Raw genomic sequence first — 16176 nt, forward strand, 5'->3', positions numbered from 1 at the left:
GTTGAGATTTCATGAATTGTAAGCTACATAGGCTGTGAGCTGCAACCCATCTACATCTAACGAGAGGCACTCGCACCCTAGGTTCCGAGTACGTGGGCTTAGAGCTCGTCGGAGTTTCGGAGTAGAGCTTAGACATCCCGCCTCCCCGAAATTTCCTCGTTGCCGCCCACTTCGATGCAACTTTTGCTACAAACTCAGTCCAGCAACAACTAGAGAGCAACACGGAAGGGCCAAAACTGGGTTTACCCATGACCCTGCCCAAGCAGGTGCGGATCAAACCTTGGACCTACAATCCTGTTACAGGTTTAGCGGGACAATAACAGGACCAAGCCGGGTAGTTCATTTTCATCTTGATGATGATCCAAATATTAAGATTAAAATATGACACACTCTCTCACAACCATTTTTTCTTCCATATCTCTCGTGTAAAAAAACAAACCATTTTCCTCGCATTTCTGGAAAATGCGGTTTATTGTGGGAGCCTACAGAGGAAAATCGATAACCAACATGAGGTTGGGTGGTTAGGAGGATGATTGTAACCCTAGTCCACCAGAGTTTAAACCCCAGGTTTGACATCTGTGTGTCTCTGAATATTCATTTAATGGGAGGCGACGTTCCCGTCGATAGCGAGGTGCCTGTGGTAACTTCATCAATTTCAAGATTCAATCCATCGGCTCAGTCTTCCGGATGTTCTCAAAGGGATAGGGTATACGCGTGTGCGTGAACCTCTGCATTTGTACTGCGTTTCTCAGAAGAAAGAAAAACTACATAGGAAATCATTGTACACGTGTCCCCATTCTCATATGTTTTCCCCAATCCCGAGTCGTGAGTCGTGACGAAGTCATCCAGCGCCACGGGTGGCCAAACTATGCCGTTATCCTCTGTGTCTCTCCACCCTCCACCGGCTCTCCCGCCAACTTCAAACCGCTCGCCGCCGCCCGTCTCCCGCCTCCCGCGGCTCACACGCCGCCGCAGCGTCCTCCTCGCACGCGCGGGCGCCGCGGACATGGCCGCCCCTGCCGCGGCCTCGCCATCGGCCCCGACGCTGCTCGAGTACATGGGCCGGGCCGGCACGCCCGCCGACCTCGCCGTCCTCGTCGCCCACATCCAGGGCGCCTGCAAGAGCATCGCCGCGCTCGCGGCGTCCCCGGGAAACGCGGACCTGTCGCGGGCGAAGGCGGCAGGCGGCGGGGCAGAGGCGGTGGCCGCCGGGCGGGACGCGCCCAAGCCTCTCGACGAATTGTCGGTGCGTGTACCAGGTTCCGCGGGGTTTTCTTTTGTTTCCTGCGTCAGTTCCGGCGTCTACTAAATGAGTTTCGCGACGATTTGTGTTGCTCGATGAGAGCTGAAACCGTACCAATTCATCACGCCGTGGGAACAAATAGGGGCGCTACATCCTCTCTCTGAAATGAAGAACAAGACAGATGCTCCCTCAAAAAAAAAAAAAAAAAGAACAAGACAGATGCAGTTGGAGATTGACCAGTACAGGCGTCTATTCTGCAAAATCTTCATACCTGGCCTTCTTCCATGGCACGAGCACCGCGGATTATGCAGAGTTGCTATGGGGGAATTGGGCGCCGTAGAAGGACAAGCTGTTCCTATGGCTGGTATTACGCAGCCGCTGCTGGACTGGACATCGTCTTGCACATAGGGACTCCACCAGGACCCAGCCTATGCCCACTATGCGATCAGGCATTCACCATTTCCCCATATCATGGTTCAGTGCCCTTTTGCGAGATCAGTGTGGTTAAAAACTCTCAGGGCACACGGCTTGCAAGGCTTCACCCCCAACATAGATGACAACCTCTTAAGCTAGTGGTGTAGTTTATAGAGATGCCAAACAAAGAAATCGAGACTTCATCTGGTGACGCTTGGAGTGAGTTGCTGCCGAAAGCTTTGGCTAGAGCGAAACAATAGTGTTTTTGATCGCAAAGTATGGCCGATCTGGCGGCCTGTATTCTAGTTCTAGCGAAATTTTCCTTGTGGACACATGCTAGGCGTGTGGTAGGTAGTAGTCCTTAGTGTTTTGCGGCAGACATTGCTGCGCTTTCGCAGATGTATGCAACAATCTTGTAAATACTTTCACCAATCTTAATGAAAAGACATGCAACCTTTTGCATATTATTGTAAAAAAGAACTGAAGCCGTAAGAACTGCAGGTTTGGAGACCTGCGGTATTGCTGAGTTCAGTTATGTAGACTTTGGATTGGGGAGGCAGTTACATATGCTTCGTTAAATGCTTTTTGTATTAGATTTTTCTTGCTTCTTAAGTTTCTGCTAGTAGACTTTGCTTGAATTCATGAACTCTATCTCGTACCTCAGGAATGCCGATCAGTTTGCACTGTATGTGTTGCTCTCGCAGCTGCTTACTGTAAAGAGTACCTTCTGTTTGCTCTTATTGTATATCTGATGGAAGTTTTATGAATTTTGGCATGATAATACTTTCAACTAACCTGACTGCAACTTTGTTTTAAATCAGAATGAGATCATCTTGTCGTCACTGCAAAGTTCGGGAAAAGTTGCAGTGGTAGCGTCTGAAGAAAATGATCTCCCTGTCTGGATGTGCGATGATGGTCCCTATGTTGTTGTCACAGACCCGCTTGATGGTTCTCGCAACATTGAGGTCTCCATCCCCACCGGGACAATATTTGGGATATACAATAGGCTGGTGGAACTTGACAATCTTCCCGTAGAGGAAAGAGCTCAGCTAAATTCTCTGCAAAGTGGAACTCGTATGGTCGCTGCTGGTTACATCCTGTATTCATCTGCCACCATCTTTTGTATCAGCTTCGGTGCAGGAACCCATGGCTTCACCTTGGATCGGTCGACGGGAGAATTTATTCTGACACATCCTTCCATCCAAATACCCCCTAGAGGTAACTAAGATGTATATATGTAGTTCTTGCAATAGAAAAAAAAGAGACGAATAACAGATCTTACTGATTTTCATTGTTTATCAAATCTTTATTGGTTGTTAACTACCTAGTTCCAGTTGCACTAGCAGAACAAACTATTAAGTATGTCTTTTTGATTTGTAGGGTTCATTTGACAAAGAATATGAGTTACTTTAGAAGATGCTATAGAATAACTTCCTTATCATAAAACTGAAATATTTTTTGAGCTGAAAACTGTAGGGGAGGCCCCGACAGAATTTTTTTATTTAAAAAGATAAAATATGTACAAGAGGAGAAGAAAGGAGGGAATGTACAAAAAGGCCTAGCCCTGAGCATAACCCAAAGAGAACTATAAAGCGTCTAGCCAGGCTAAGAGAGGGATTTTTAGGTCGTCCTTCATTCTGTAAGAAAGAAGGAAGAGGTCCCTCTTAAAAGAACATGACCAAACTCTAATAGAAGGCATTACATTGTCAAAGATAAGTGCATTCCGTCGCTCCCATAAATTCCAGGTGGCAGTGCCAAACACTTCAAAGAAGAAAGGCTTCCTAAAATTTCCTCGTGCAGTAGCAATCATCTCCGGGAGTTCCAGGTTGTCTACTTGTCTTCAAGAGTGATGTCAATGGATTGCCAACAACTTTTGCTGAAAATATAGCTCCAGAAGAGATGGTCCCTGGTTTCTAACAAACCATCATCGCAGAGGCGGCATATTCCGTTGTCGTTGAGTGAAAAGCTTTTCCTTATAAGCATATCTTTGGCGCTTAGGCAGTCGTTAGCGAGAAGCCAGAAGAAAGATTTAATCTTGGGGGTGCACTTTGATTTCCAGATCCATGAAGAGAAGGTTGGAGCCTGAATGTGTTCAAAGGTTAGCTTATAAACCTTGTTGGCGGAGAAATGAGTGCCCCAACTATAAAACCATAAGTCATTTCCATCAGCATTCTGAGTGGATCTGGTCTTGTATATAAGGTAATTGAATTCATGGAAATCCTCGAAGGCTTGGTTGGACAGCGGGAGATGGAAAGCATCAATAGGGTCGTCCAATTCAAGAATATTCTTCACTGAAGCCAACTTATTAATAGCGAAGGACTGTATCCTAGGGAACCTTGCCACGAGGACATCCGAAGTCCAATTGTCGCTCCAAAGAGTTCAGTGTCACCAGTAGCAATCGCGCATGAGGCAATCCTCTTGAACTTCGAACAAAGCTTGACAATGTCCCTCCACCAAAAAGAGCTTGAAATATTAGAGGCTTGTGGAGTGGAATTATTATAGCTCTTCCAAATTAGATGGACCCAGGGAATGTTCTCCCCTAAAACTGAAATATGAACAACATACTTTACTATACTGCTGCTGTGCTTCATTCTTTGTAGCTGCCTTTAGGTATGTAGTATCCCTGTAAGTTAAGAATGCATGCTTTAGCAATTGGTTTTATCTTCTCAAAATCTGCAATTGCATACTATGCCAGGACAGATATATTCAGTGAATGATGCACGATATTTCGACTGGCCTGAGGGCCTAAGGAAGTACATTGACACGATCAGACAAGGCAAGGGGCAGCATCCGAAGAAATACTCAGCCCGGTATGTTTGCTCACTGGTCGCTGATTTTCATCGGACACTCATCTATGGTGGAGTCGCAATGAACCCAAGGGATCACCTTCGGTTGGTTTATGAGGCAAATCCTCTTAGTTTCCTTGCCGAGCAGGCTGGGGGTCGAGGCTCAGATGGCAAGGCCAAAATCCTTTCCATTCAGCCTGTGAAGCTGCACCAGAGGCTGCCATTGTTTCTCGGAAGCATGGAGGACATGCTTGAGTTAGAAAGCTATGGAGATGTCCAGCAGAAGGTCAATCCTGGATATGAAGTTTAGTGTGACAAAGTAGGTAAAATCTTCAGTTATTGTAGCATACAATGAGGTAACAAATGTATGTATGGCAAGTCTATATTTGCAATAACAATGTTGTCTGTGTCTTGTTTTCTTTGCTTTCTTACCTACGTGGTTGTAGAGAGCACACGCAGGAATTTTCTATAGTTCAGTGTGAAAACGAAAGATGCAATATGAGTTTTCTCATCTGCATGCTTCTTTTTGTTTTATAAAATATACTTCCATATTTGGCCAGAAATAAAGGTAACGTGCTATAGTATTTCTTTTTTGGGTGGGCTTTGCACTAACATCGTGTTCCACAAATGATTAAAGAAAGGGACGCAGACAGAAGACACCAAAATGGACAAGAGGCACCAGCGGCCAGTGTTCAACATTCATCGCTTCAGGTAAGGACTAACCCTTAGCAGATCTGTGAGCTGGAATGATAACCAATGTTTATGCAATGACTGAGCTTACCCATCAAACATAAGTGCTGAAAGCCTAAACTGACAAAAAGAAAAGCTCACAACAAGGACACATGAATTAACCCTGCATGTGATCAAATACATACATTCTTCTATTCCTAAACATTTTCCCATCTGAGGAATAATGATATGCTGTCACTAGGGCAGCAGCACTTGACACAAGGTCCTGGTCATACAGATCATGGTATCACAGCCTACAATAAGGATTGGAAGCCAAACTGACACCTTAAATCATCAACCAGGAAGTATTGATCCCTCACTTCTGTCCATACAATCTTTGAGCATCTCTCGAAAGCGGGAGGATCACAATGTAGGCAGTGACAATGTACAAAAAATGACAAAATCTGTCCAAAGCCAACTAGATTTACTGCTCCAAGGCAAGCTGTTTGTGCTTGTCCAGATCATTGAGGTAACTTGTGCGAGTGTAATCTTCTGAATCACAGGAGTCAAACATAGGGGGCTTCGTGGGTTTAGGCTTCCCCATCAGTTCAAGTGATTCTCTGTCTCCCTTCAAGAAACGGACCACCTGCAACCAACACATCACTTCATCAATTTGCAATGCCCATTTTGCACATGAAGCAATAGAGACGCCAAGTCACTCACCGATCTCATGCTAGGCCGCAAGTTTGAGCTGTGGTGAATGCACATCGATGCCACTGCTAGGGTGAGTGCCATCTCTTCTGGGTCATATCCAGCATCAAGAGAAGGATCCACTAGTCCCTTCATGTTGTTCGACTCGAGCAGCGGTTTTGCCTTTGAAATAATCAAGAACAGATTATGAGCTAAAAGGGTTCCAGAAGTACGTAACTGTCCTGCTTTATGCTTTCAATGCACATTCACTTAAAATTGAACTGTCGGTTTGCTATAACTATATGATCAAACAATAATATTCAGTGAGCTGATTGGAATCTACTTGACGTGAAGTATATCAAATCAATCTGCTATACTCACCCATATCACTAGGCTTTGTCTGGAAGAGTCCACCGCTTTCCGCCCTGTCACTAGTTCAAGAAGCAATACTCCATATGCAAATACGTCGGTCTTCTCATTTATGATCCCATGCATGAAGTACTCTGGAGCCATATACCTGTAAAATCAAAGTTGGAATAAAAATGAAACATTGTTTTGGTTTACTCGGAAGTATGATATCATTTTGAACATGAAGCAGTAGTCGGGACTCGGGAACATATCAAACTCACCCAAATGTGCCTTCAATGGGGAACACAACCTGATGGGTGCATTTATCAGGAAGCCATTTCGCAAGGCCAAAATCTGAAATCTGTGCAACAAGGGAGCATGAAATTTGTCAGTTTACATCGTCAGGACTCAGGAATAGTAGAATGGCGTGGGGCTAGTGTATAACAGACTAATAGTAGAATACGTACCTGAGGTTGATACTCTTCAGTTAAAAGAATATTTGAAGCCTTGATGTCTCTGTGAATGATGTGCCGATGACAACCTTCATGTAAATAAAATAGCCCTTCAGCGATTCCAAGTGCAATACTGAACCGGGCCTTCCACCTGAGGGCTCCCTTTGCACCTGATCAGCCAAGCAACATTATGTCACTAGATTGACGGCACCTTAAGTACAATTATTTACACCGTCCTTTACATTAGATAAGAGTGATTCTTCTGACATGCATATATTTTAAACTTTAGCATATGTGATCCAGAAGCAACTCAAAAAAAAAACACTACACGAAGTGATGATGCGATATTTATAAATAGTATGCAGAAATGCAAATTACGACCTTATGTGGTCTTAAAATGCACTCAATAGGAAGCAGCATTTAAGATATTTTCTAGATGTTTATGCTGAATTGGCATACATGTCATGAGATTTCCCTCCCTCTTTTTTTGGAACTATGATGTAAACTATGCCACCAAGAAATCTCAACCATGACATTCATTGCCTAACAAATTGTTAGAGGGCTGTACCATGGAGAACAGAAGCCAAGCTTCCATGTGGTGAGAATTGAAGAACCAAGTGCAAGCCACCTTCCACACTGAACCCCAAGAGCTGTGCCGCATTTGGGTGGTTAACATGTGCTATAATTCCAAGCTCAGATAGGAAGTCGCTAATCCTGTCCTCTTTGTTACCACCTTTTGTTAGTCTCTTCACTGCCACAAACTGTCCATCAGCAAGCTGTCCTCTGTACACCTCAGCATGCCCTCCCTTTCCGATCAAATTATCTAGTAATATAATATCAGGTATTCAGGTGTCAAGCAAAAATGTTCAGATACAATGCAGATACAGAAAACTAATTCTGGCCAAGAACTGTACTTATCTTACAACATACAGGGACTATTAGATTTCCATATTATATTGTAAAAATATTAGAGGTACCACAATCCAGAAAAGTGGACACGTAAAGAAACTAGCATAGAGTAATAACAGCAGCCAGTAACAACCATGATTAACCTAAGGTACAGTTCATGATTAGGACCTCAAACCCTCTTTCCTGTTGAAAGCACATCACTCCAATTATGCATCCTTAGCTTTATGTTAAAGCTACATCCCACAAGTTTTGCAATGATAGTGACAGAGTCTAATAATTAAGTCACTGAATTACATCAACATAGAAGTTAGTGTGCATGTTACCTGAACTAAATCTGTCAGTTGCAGTACAGAGCTCATCGTAGTCAAAGCTTCTCCATGATGGCCTCCACTTCTCAATTTCAGGGAAGATCTCTGGGGCAATGGCACTGCAGTCTATCTGGTTCCTACCACTCCGGATCCTCCCCAGGTACCTTTTAAGCCCGGAGCTCTTGGATCTCTGAGGGAATGTCACTGCTCTAGCCATCAACTTCTTCCTCGACAGTATTAGTCCACCGACCAGATTTCTCCAGTGCAAACTGCGGCTGGGCTCTGCTGTCTGCTCAGCAGAGGAGTTCTCGTCAGAGTCCACGCTACCCGATACCGATATGTCCAATACAGCACGTGGAGAGCTCTGGTCGATGCACTCAGAGTTGTCGTAGTTGCTTCCCTTGGAATCCATTTCAGGCACCTCTTTGACACCTCCGTCAGAACCAGCACATTGGTTGCTGCTGTCACTGCTGTGCCCCTCACTGGGATCTTCACTTGGCGCAGGGGCAGCGGTTACTGACCCACTGTTGTCGCAATCCTCGTCAGCCTGTTCGCTGGGGCTTCTCTTGCTCTCTTCTTGCTCCACTCCTTGCACTAAGCAGAGCAAATCAAGATTTACACAGTTAGGCAACAAAAGTGAAGCCCTTTGCATGAACAAATCAACTACCTACTCAAGAACAAGACAAAGCGCAATGCCGCGAACCGTAAGGAACACATCGTTATCACATATAGGCTCTATTCTATTCCATCGTGATCCATGATAGAAGGAGGTTTGTGCTTGTCCGGTTTGCCATGAAAACCACATGCTACCGCTGAGAGGTGTTCTCATGCAGAGATATGCATGCCCCCAACAAATTGACATCTGCACCACCCCTGCAACCTTCCAAAACTGATGCTCTCCTTCTGCCTACCACGTCCAAAGGCTTAAATTAACCCATGCAGACATCTAAGATGGCATATTTGAAACAGGTGAGGTGGGTGCAGATAGACAGACAAATATAGATGTCCACTTCAGAGATTTTGGTAGGGGACGGAAAATTTTGGAGGAATTTGACAACCTATCAGTTTCTTATATGGAGTGATATAAAAGATAGCTGAACCTGAAGTATTAAACGGTTACAAACATGGTCAGAATCCCCAAATTGACATCAACGATCTCTCCTCAAGAAGTCTAAACTCTTGGTCAGCCCAACCTAAAGTATTAAACGGTTACAAACATGGTCAGAATCCCCAAGCTGACATCAACAATCTCTCTTCAAAAAAGACTTACAACTCTTGGTCAGTCCTTGGAAGCTGGAACACGTGTGGCAACACAGACTAAACTCCAGAATTCGAAATGAGAATCTCCATTTTAATTGCTGAAATTTGGTTACTAAAAAAAGAGATTTTTTTTTTGCATCTGCTCAATTGAGCAGGAAAACAGAGTAAATGAGGAAACAAATGATGAGCTAAGATTCTGATTTCTCTCACGCAGGTAAAGATGGGGAAAGCAATCGGTAACCAGGGCTCACCTTCCTCGTCAGAAGCAGGACGACGAAAATCCTCTGCCCTCTCTCCCCCGCCCGCCTCTGCAGATTCAAGCAGGAAATACTCCTTCAGTTTCGTCATCGCCAACAATTTCTTGCCACTCCCCTCCTCCGCATCCCCGAATGGATGCAGGCAAGGAGAAGTGAAAAGGGGAAGCAAGTAGTAATTTTTACCAGAATCTGGTAGAGAGAGGAGGAAGAAGAATACCTTCCTTGGAGGCCATTATATCCTCTACCGCTCGCTGCAAGGACTTTTCTTTCGGAGACAGCGACGAGCTTGACGAAACTCACCGAGGCTACCTTCCGCTGATACTTTCTTGCATTGAAGAGACTACCAACACTGCTTGTTGTTGGCGAATCACCAGAGAGGAAACGAGGGAGGGAGAAAGATGGAAGCAAACACGACTAGCAGCAGGTTAGGCAGGCAGGGGAGGCAGTACTTCTTTCTCGGAGCTCTGTCTGCGCACGGCGACCAAGAAATGGAGGATGGGGGCAACCAGTAGTAAATAAGAGAGAGGATTGAAGGTACTGTAGGCCGGTGTAGAGAGAGAGAGAGGGGAGGGGTGGCGGTTCTTTTGAAACTTGGGAGTGTTTCCCTCTCCGCTGCAGATATTCCTCCCTTCTCTCAAAAGAAGAGAACAATGTGGAGAGAGGTCTAGAGAGAGAGAGTGGGGGAGTGCAGGGAGGGGACAGAGAGGCGATGAACAATGAGTCTCTAGTGCAACTTTATGTAATGACCTCCTTGGACCTGTAGGGGGCCTACACATCACAAGCCAAGCCAAGGCTAGAGAATAAAATGGCATAAATTATTGGCACAAAGAAAAATCTTTGTACTAATGGAATGGTTCTCATGGTCTCATGGAGTGATGCAGGATGCTGAGAGGGAGGGAGATGTGAGAGTTGGTGGTTGAAAGAATAAATATAAATGGATCTTGATGTGCTTGTCTTCTTTCTGATCAGTAAATATTGGTGCATGGATTAGACGTTGCTGTTTGTGTTAGGGGGCAGGGCAATTGAGCTGATGGTGTGGTTCGCCTCTTTGCAATTAGGAACAAAGATTAGTCTTTGGTGCATGGATTACTTTTGTCCATATTGGATCAAGTAGGGTTTGGCAGTTGGAGGGTGATGTCTTGCCTGTGGTCTGTCGAGTCCTTCCTACCGTATCCATTTTTCTTGGTCTATTCCCTGCAACTAGTACTTCTAAATTTTAATATGAGTTCCGGGAGATCCGGTGGTGTCACTGAGCTAGAGATACACTCCACTTCGCGCGCATGGGTAGCACATGCATTGAGATGAACAATGTGAAAATGCATGCCCTCATCTGGTGTAAAAGCGGCAATGGCCGGTTGGCAAGATTTGTGGATCATGCTTCGCTCCATGTCGTAGTGGCAATAAAGTTTCAGCTCAAAAGGTCGCATAAAAGGGGTCCCTTTGCCCAGGGGATCATTGCTACGCCGCTTGTGTTTAAGGACTCGGGACCAATGTTTTCGATTTATTGTTCATTAAGAGATTGTTTGTTGTTGCAGAAATTTAACAGTTAGGGTCTCTTTGACTTGAAAGATTTCTGTAGGAATTATCAAGATTTTAAATGCTGAACAGTTTACTTTATAGTAGTTGTTTGAGTTGTATCATTCGTTTGATTGAATCTCATATTTTCAAAGGATTTTGCAGAAAGGATCTCTTTGATTTACAGAATTTTGTTACGCACTTTATAGAATTTAAATCCTAACGAATAATTTCTAAGCTAGCTATTATTTGATTTGTAGGATTGAATCTTGTATGCATTTTTAATAAGAAATCATTTTATGTGCAATGCATTTCACATCTACTCAGACCTCTTGGGTAAGGATCGTTTTGTTTTAAATTCTCTTATTGAATCAAACAAACTTTGTTGTGTATCATGTGAGATTGGGATATGCTTAGCACAGAGTAATCGTCATCCTGGGTGTTCTCTTTTACACAGGCCACATAAAATGTTCTTTTCCACAAACTTATATGCGAATAAAGTATGTTCCGATATGCACGCGAAATTTTGTTTTGGTATTTTTTTGACATTTTAAAATTGTGTTTTTATACATTTTTTATAATACTATGTTCATCTCCACTTATGAGTCAAAACACCACCTCCCCTGTAAAGCACATATTAGGAAGGTAATTAAATAGATTTTACCAGCTGTAAAATTTGTTATCACGCCTGAAATAACCCCGCTTCAATACTATCAGCACCTGAAAGAATAATCATCTCACATGGACAAGAAAACCACATTCCAGTTAAATATGCCTAGTGCGGATTTCGTTTAGCTTCGGCCTTCCAGATGGTGCGCTTCTTCTGCAGGGGAGCTAAGAAGAAAAACTTGATGATTTTTTATAAAAATGTTAGTGGAATTTTCGTAGAAAAGATAACTTGATAACAAGACAAGGTTCTCGAATAAAATTTCAGAAATAAAACACTGAATTTTCTTTTTTATCTAACGATACAGTGAATCTGTACCCTAGAAATCCAGTTTCGTTTTCGCTTCGTGGAGACGTACCGGCCGTTAAGTCTAGCTAACCTAGTAGACACTACACAAGGCTGGTACTCTTGGGGAAGTTCAAATTTCAGACATTCGAAGCTGTTGTGCAGATCCGAGCATTGATTCAGTTTTATCCCCACACAAGACACAACATTAACTACTGCTAGCCTCGTGTGCGGCGGGCGCAAGTGCACCAAAGAGCATAGCAGCATCGTATCCAATCCACCTTGGACACGGGACGATTGCCTTGTCCTTGTACCAGCACAGTCTGACCGGTGCATCGTGGCAACGTTCACATCCGGATCCATATATTCCTAATCGACCCTGATCATTGATTGTAAGTTGGTGCGGGTGCACCTTATTTTGTACTATGTCGCACTTTCAAGTTTCTAAATACTGTAGTAAAATAAAGCATGGGCCTATGTTATGCTATATCTTGTGTGCATGTAAAGTTTCATTTAAAAATATAACATTATTTGACTTACACAAAAGATAACGAATAATTTCTAAATAGCATAAAGATAATATTCATTTGTCTTCTATTTTTTTCGCGCAGGTCACATATGATCATATTTTGAGATAAAACTTTACAGGTGTATGTCAAGGTAGAGTCAGCGGCTTTGTAAAAGTAGACCACCGGCAAGTTAGGAGGAGTCACTCTTGCAAACTTGACAAGGACAGAACATAGTTCTGGAATTTCACATTCAGGTTTTCTGTAATCCTGGGTGCTTGATAAAGATCTATTTGGGTGTGGTGTTTTGGAACATGAAAGTATACCCTCTTTATATTTTGAAATGCATCTTACATATATTTTAAATTTTAAAATTTGAAACAAAAAAAAAACATACATACATCTTCACGTGCTACACGCTTACAAAGTCGTTTCATAAAAAATCGACTTATCACGTGACATCCATGATGAAATCCAATGCTAAAAATAATGCTTTTCACAAGCTAATTTTTTTCTTTTTTACATAGACCACAAAAATATTTGTTTTTCATGAAACTTGACGAACACACATATATTATAGAGATGTACGTGTAAATTTTTTGTCAAAAAATTTCTACACTTCAAAATACGATTTTTTTTGGTAGAAAGAGCATACGCAGCTCGGAGCCGGATTGAATTTCTCCTATTTTTTTACACAAAATATAAAAAATTATAGCATAAACAATGCTTATGGTTTAGTTCACATTTAAAAAAAGTTAGAAGTGTGATATCTAATAATAATGTCCGAGCACAACTAGCTGTGCAATATTCTCATATCTATATTCAAATGATGCCATCAACGCTTGTCCAGGGGAATTCCTTGTCCATGTTGCTATAGCTGATTTAATGTGCTGAAAGTTCTTGAATGAATGGTTAGCAGAACCGGGAGTGATTGAGGCTCTGCTCCTGCGTAAACAGGTTGCCACTGGCCACGCGTGCAAATGTCAAAAGACCGTCTTGCCTAGATTACGTATGTAGTGTGTCCCTACTTCTACTTTACCTGACCTGAACACTTACTTTATTACTATCTTGGCCATGACATGAACGGGATGAGTGCAAAGAGTAGAGTTGGTGAACCGAATCCCCGTCGCCCGTTAATTCAGTTCCTGCAAGGCTGCAACGCACTCGTCAGTGGTCACCCGGGGACTGACTGAATATCTCTTCCACTAGGAGCAGAGTAGGGCATGACTACGAGAGGGAAGTCCAAGCCAAACCAGGGCTAGAGAATAAAATGGAATACATTATTGCCACAGAGAAAAAACTTTGTACTAATGGAATGGTTCTCATGCTCTCATGGAGTGATGCAGGAGAAGATATATCAGAGTTGGTTGTGGAAAGAATACTTTTTTTTTCGAAATGGGGGTGTGGAAAGAATACTGGTTTTTTATTTTATTTGTATGCCTTACCCATCTCAGTAAATTCCTTGGTGCATGGTTTAGATGTTGTTGTTAGTGTTATATTATGCGCATGGAACTCAAGACGATGGTGTGGTGCCCCTGAACGGTTACGGATAAAAATATTACTCCCTTCGATACATAATACATACCTTAAATTTAGTACAAAGTTAGTATATCTTTTTATTAAATCTCGACACTTATTGTGGATTGGAGTGAGTAAGTTTTGTCTGTGTTGGATCAAGTTGAGTCTGGCAATTTGGAGGTTGATGCATTGCCTTTGTTTTGTGGAGTCTTTCCTAACAAATCAGTTTTCTTGTTCTATTTTGACACTAGTAGTATTTTAAAAAATTAGTCTCTGGGAGACCTGATGCTATCTCACTAAGCTAGAGATACACTCCCTATTTTCTAAACAGAGGCAAAAGCTTGGTCCTAATCTATTAATTAAGAAGAAGAGAATAATCCAGCTAAGTAACGAAAAGCCGGATAAAACCGTTAAACACACGAACTAGTCCAAAGTATGGGACTCCCTAACTGTAAACACAAACCAACCAACGCTCTCAACCAGCTACAAGCGCAAATTCTATCCATAAAGATAAAACCGCGTCGAACAGAGATCTCAGACGTGACAACCTGAAAGATGAGAATCATCATTAGTCGGTTGCCTCCGTCTCCCTTGCGGTACCCCTCTTCTTTCTTATACTTCTAAGGTACCCCTTCACCTTTTTAATTTTGCCCATCGTAGCCTTGTCCAACAGGAGGCTTGCAATCTCTTCGCTAGATCCAAAGCTAGCATCCTTCAAACTAACGAGTAGCTTGCAAAGCTCTTCTCAAAGAGTGCCTTTGCGTTAGGTGTCACAACAGCCATCTCATTAACCTTGTCGACATGGCCAACGAGGTCAAGTAGTTGGCCAAGATCCACTAGTGGTGCTGTATATACCACCGTGGAGGCCCCAAGAAATTCCACATGCTGCTACACCATCGATAGAGGAGGAGAGGGTGAGGGCTCCCCACACAGCTCTTTAAGCTCATGCATGATCTGTATCACATGAGCCATGATCACAACGATGTCCTCTCCACTCTGATACAATCAACATGTCATATTGTAGTGATGGGTTAACATGTCATGTTGTAGTGATGGGCTAAACCTGACACAAGGAGTGTAAAAAACCAAAGATACAATCTTCCCCAACCACAGACTCATCCTCCTCCCCTTGGGCCTTCGATATCATCCCAGCAACCGCATTATCATCCACAACCACGGATGATTGCTGCTCATAGGAAGCACATACGTCCACACACTCGAATGAACCCACCTGGTGTTGGTGTCAGGTGCTGAGACAACAAAGGCATAGCATGTAATTTTCCTAGAGCATGTTCCACTCTAACGAAAACCCTCAGACCACATGCATGGCAGTCATGAAGCTCGGAGCAAAGCAACACGACCTCCTCCAGGAGTATATGTTGCATATGCACCCGGAAATCGTCATTGGTGGGAGCAGGATCGGATGTAGCAGAACAAAGTGTTGTAGACTCATGGGTGTGTGGCATAACTCAACAGAAATGAGCGGCATGGCCGAAATGGATGCAATCTGTGCACCAGATTGGATTCCTACAGGAGCGGACATGGGGACCTTTTGAGAGGCACCAAAAGCATCGGCCCCCGATGCATGTAAAATGCATCTATGTTCTTTGTCGTTTATTGTGTTATATTCCCGACATATTGCATCATATATACCGTTAGAATCATGTTTTACATTGATTTCAGAAATTTCCAAATTATTACCTTTATTTTGGTTCTTACTTTGTTTGGCAGAAAAACCCTTCCATTCGTATTTTGGAATTTGAGGGAGCTTCGGGACTCCAAAATGGTGAGGTCATAAATAACTCCAAACGACGCCACCTATCATCCTTGCCGCCTCGGCTATCCGATGGCCTCAATATTTCCCGTACGGGTATGTTTTGACCTAAATCCCTTTACATATATACCATATGGTGGTCTTCCTCTTGAAACACGGAGGCGGATATAAAAAAACACATAAACAGATAGTATGTAGTCTACCGCCAACGAAGATTGGAGGTGGGAACTGCTGCTAGAGTCACCCCGGGTGGCTCCACCTTCTTCCGGCGTGGTCAACGTCAACATCTACATCAATACCGCCTTCATATACTCCATCTCCATGGTCTAATCTCTTGGAAAACATGATGGTCAGTGCAACCTATTATTTTCTCATGATATATTGTATATCTATATCCCGATTTGAGTAGTGACTTATTCATGGCTATGGTGATAGATTTTGTTTATGGTTGCTTACAAGTTTGTTATCTTCTATGAATGTCTTATGTACTGATTATGAGCACACACATATGTTAGGAGAATTCATAAGGTTCTCACCGTTTCGTGTGTTTAGAGGTTACGGATGAACAAAGATGA

General features: G+C 43.1%; 2 protein-coding genes across 3 annotated transcripts; one reads left to right on the top strand and one right to left on the bottom strand.

Annotated features, from left to right (window-relative positions):
- The first annotated feature begins 855 nt into the window (after window positions 1–855).
- Window positions 856–4862, top strand: LOC124699870 (fructose-1,6-bisphosphatase, chloroplastic-like). The gene is made up of 3 exons (XM_047232102.1): window positions 856–1246; window positions 2479–2875; window positions 4353–4862. The coding sequence occupies exons 1-3, from the start codon at window positions 869–871 to the stop codon at window positions 4751–4753; spliced, it is 1176 nt and encodes a 391-aa protein (XP_047088058.1). The 5' UTR covers window positions 856–868; the 3' UTR covers window positions 4754–4862.
- Window positions 4863–5111: 249 nt separating this feature from the next.
- LOC124699834 (receptor-like cytosolic serine/threonine-protein kinase RBK1) lies at window positions 5112–10047 on the bottom strand. 2 transcript variants are annotated; one of them, XM_047232079.1, is made up of 9 exons: window positions 9554–10047; window positions 9331–9387; window positions 7835–8413; window positions 7171–7425; window positions 6618–6772; window positions 6432–6511; window positions 6184–6319; window positions 5836–5985; window positions 5112–5758 (listed from the first exon to the last, which is right to left on the bottom strand). In XM_047232079.1, exons 1-9 carry the CDS (start codon window positions 9567–9569, stop codon window positions 5597–5599), a joined length of 1590 nt encoding a protein of 529 aa, XP_047088035.1. In that variant the 5' UTR covers window positions 9570–10047; the 3' UTR covers window positions 5112–5596. The 2 variants fall into 2 exon arrangements, with proteins under 2 accessions (XP_047088035.1, XP_047088028.1); XM_047232072.1 differs by lacking the exon at window positions 9554–10047 and having other exon boundaries at window positions 9331–9521.
- Window positions 10048–16176: the final 6129 nt, after the last annotated feature.

Source organism: Lolium rigidum, chromosome 1 (assembly GCF_022539505.1).
Source record: "Lolium rigidum isolate FL_2022 chromosome 1, APGP_CSIRO_Lrig_0.1, whole genome shotgun sequence".
Lineage (NCBI taxonomy): Eukaryota > Viridiplantae > Streptophyta > Magnoliopsida > Poales > Poaceae > Lolium > Lolium rigidum.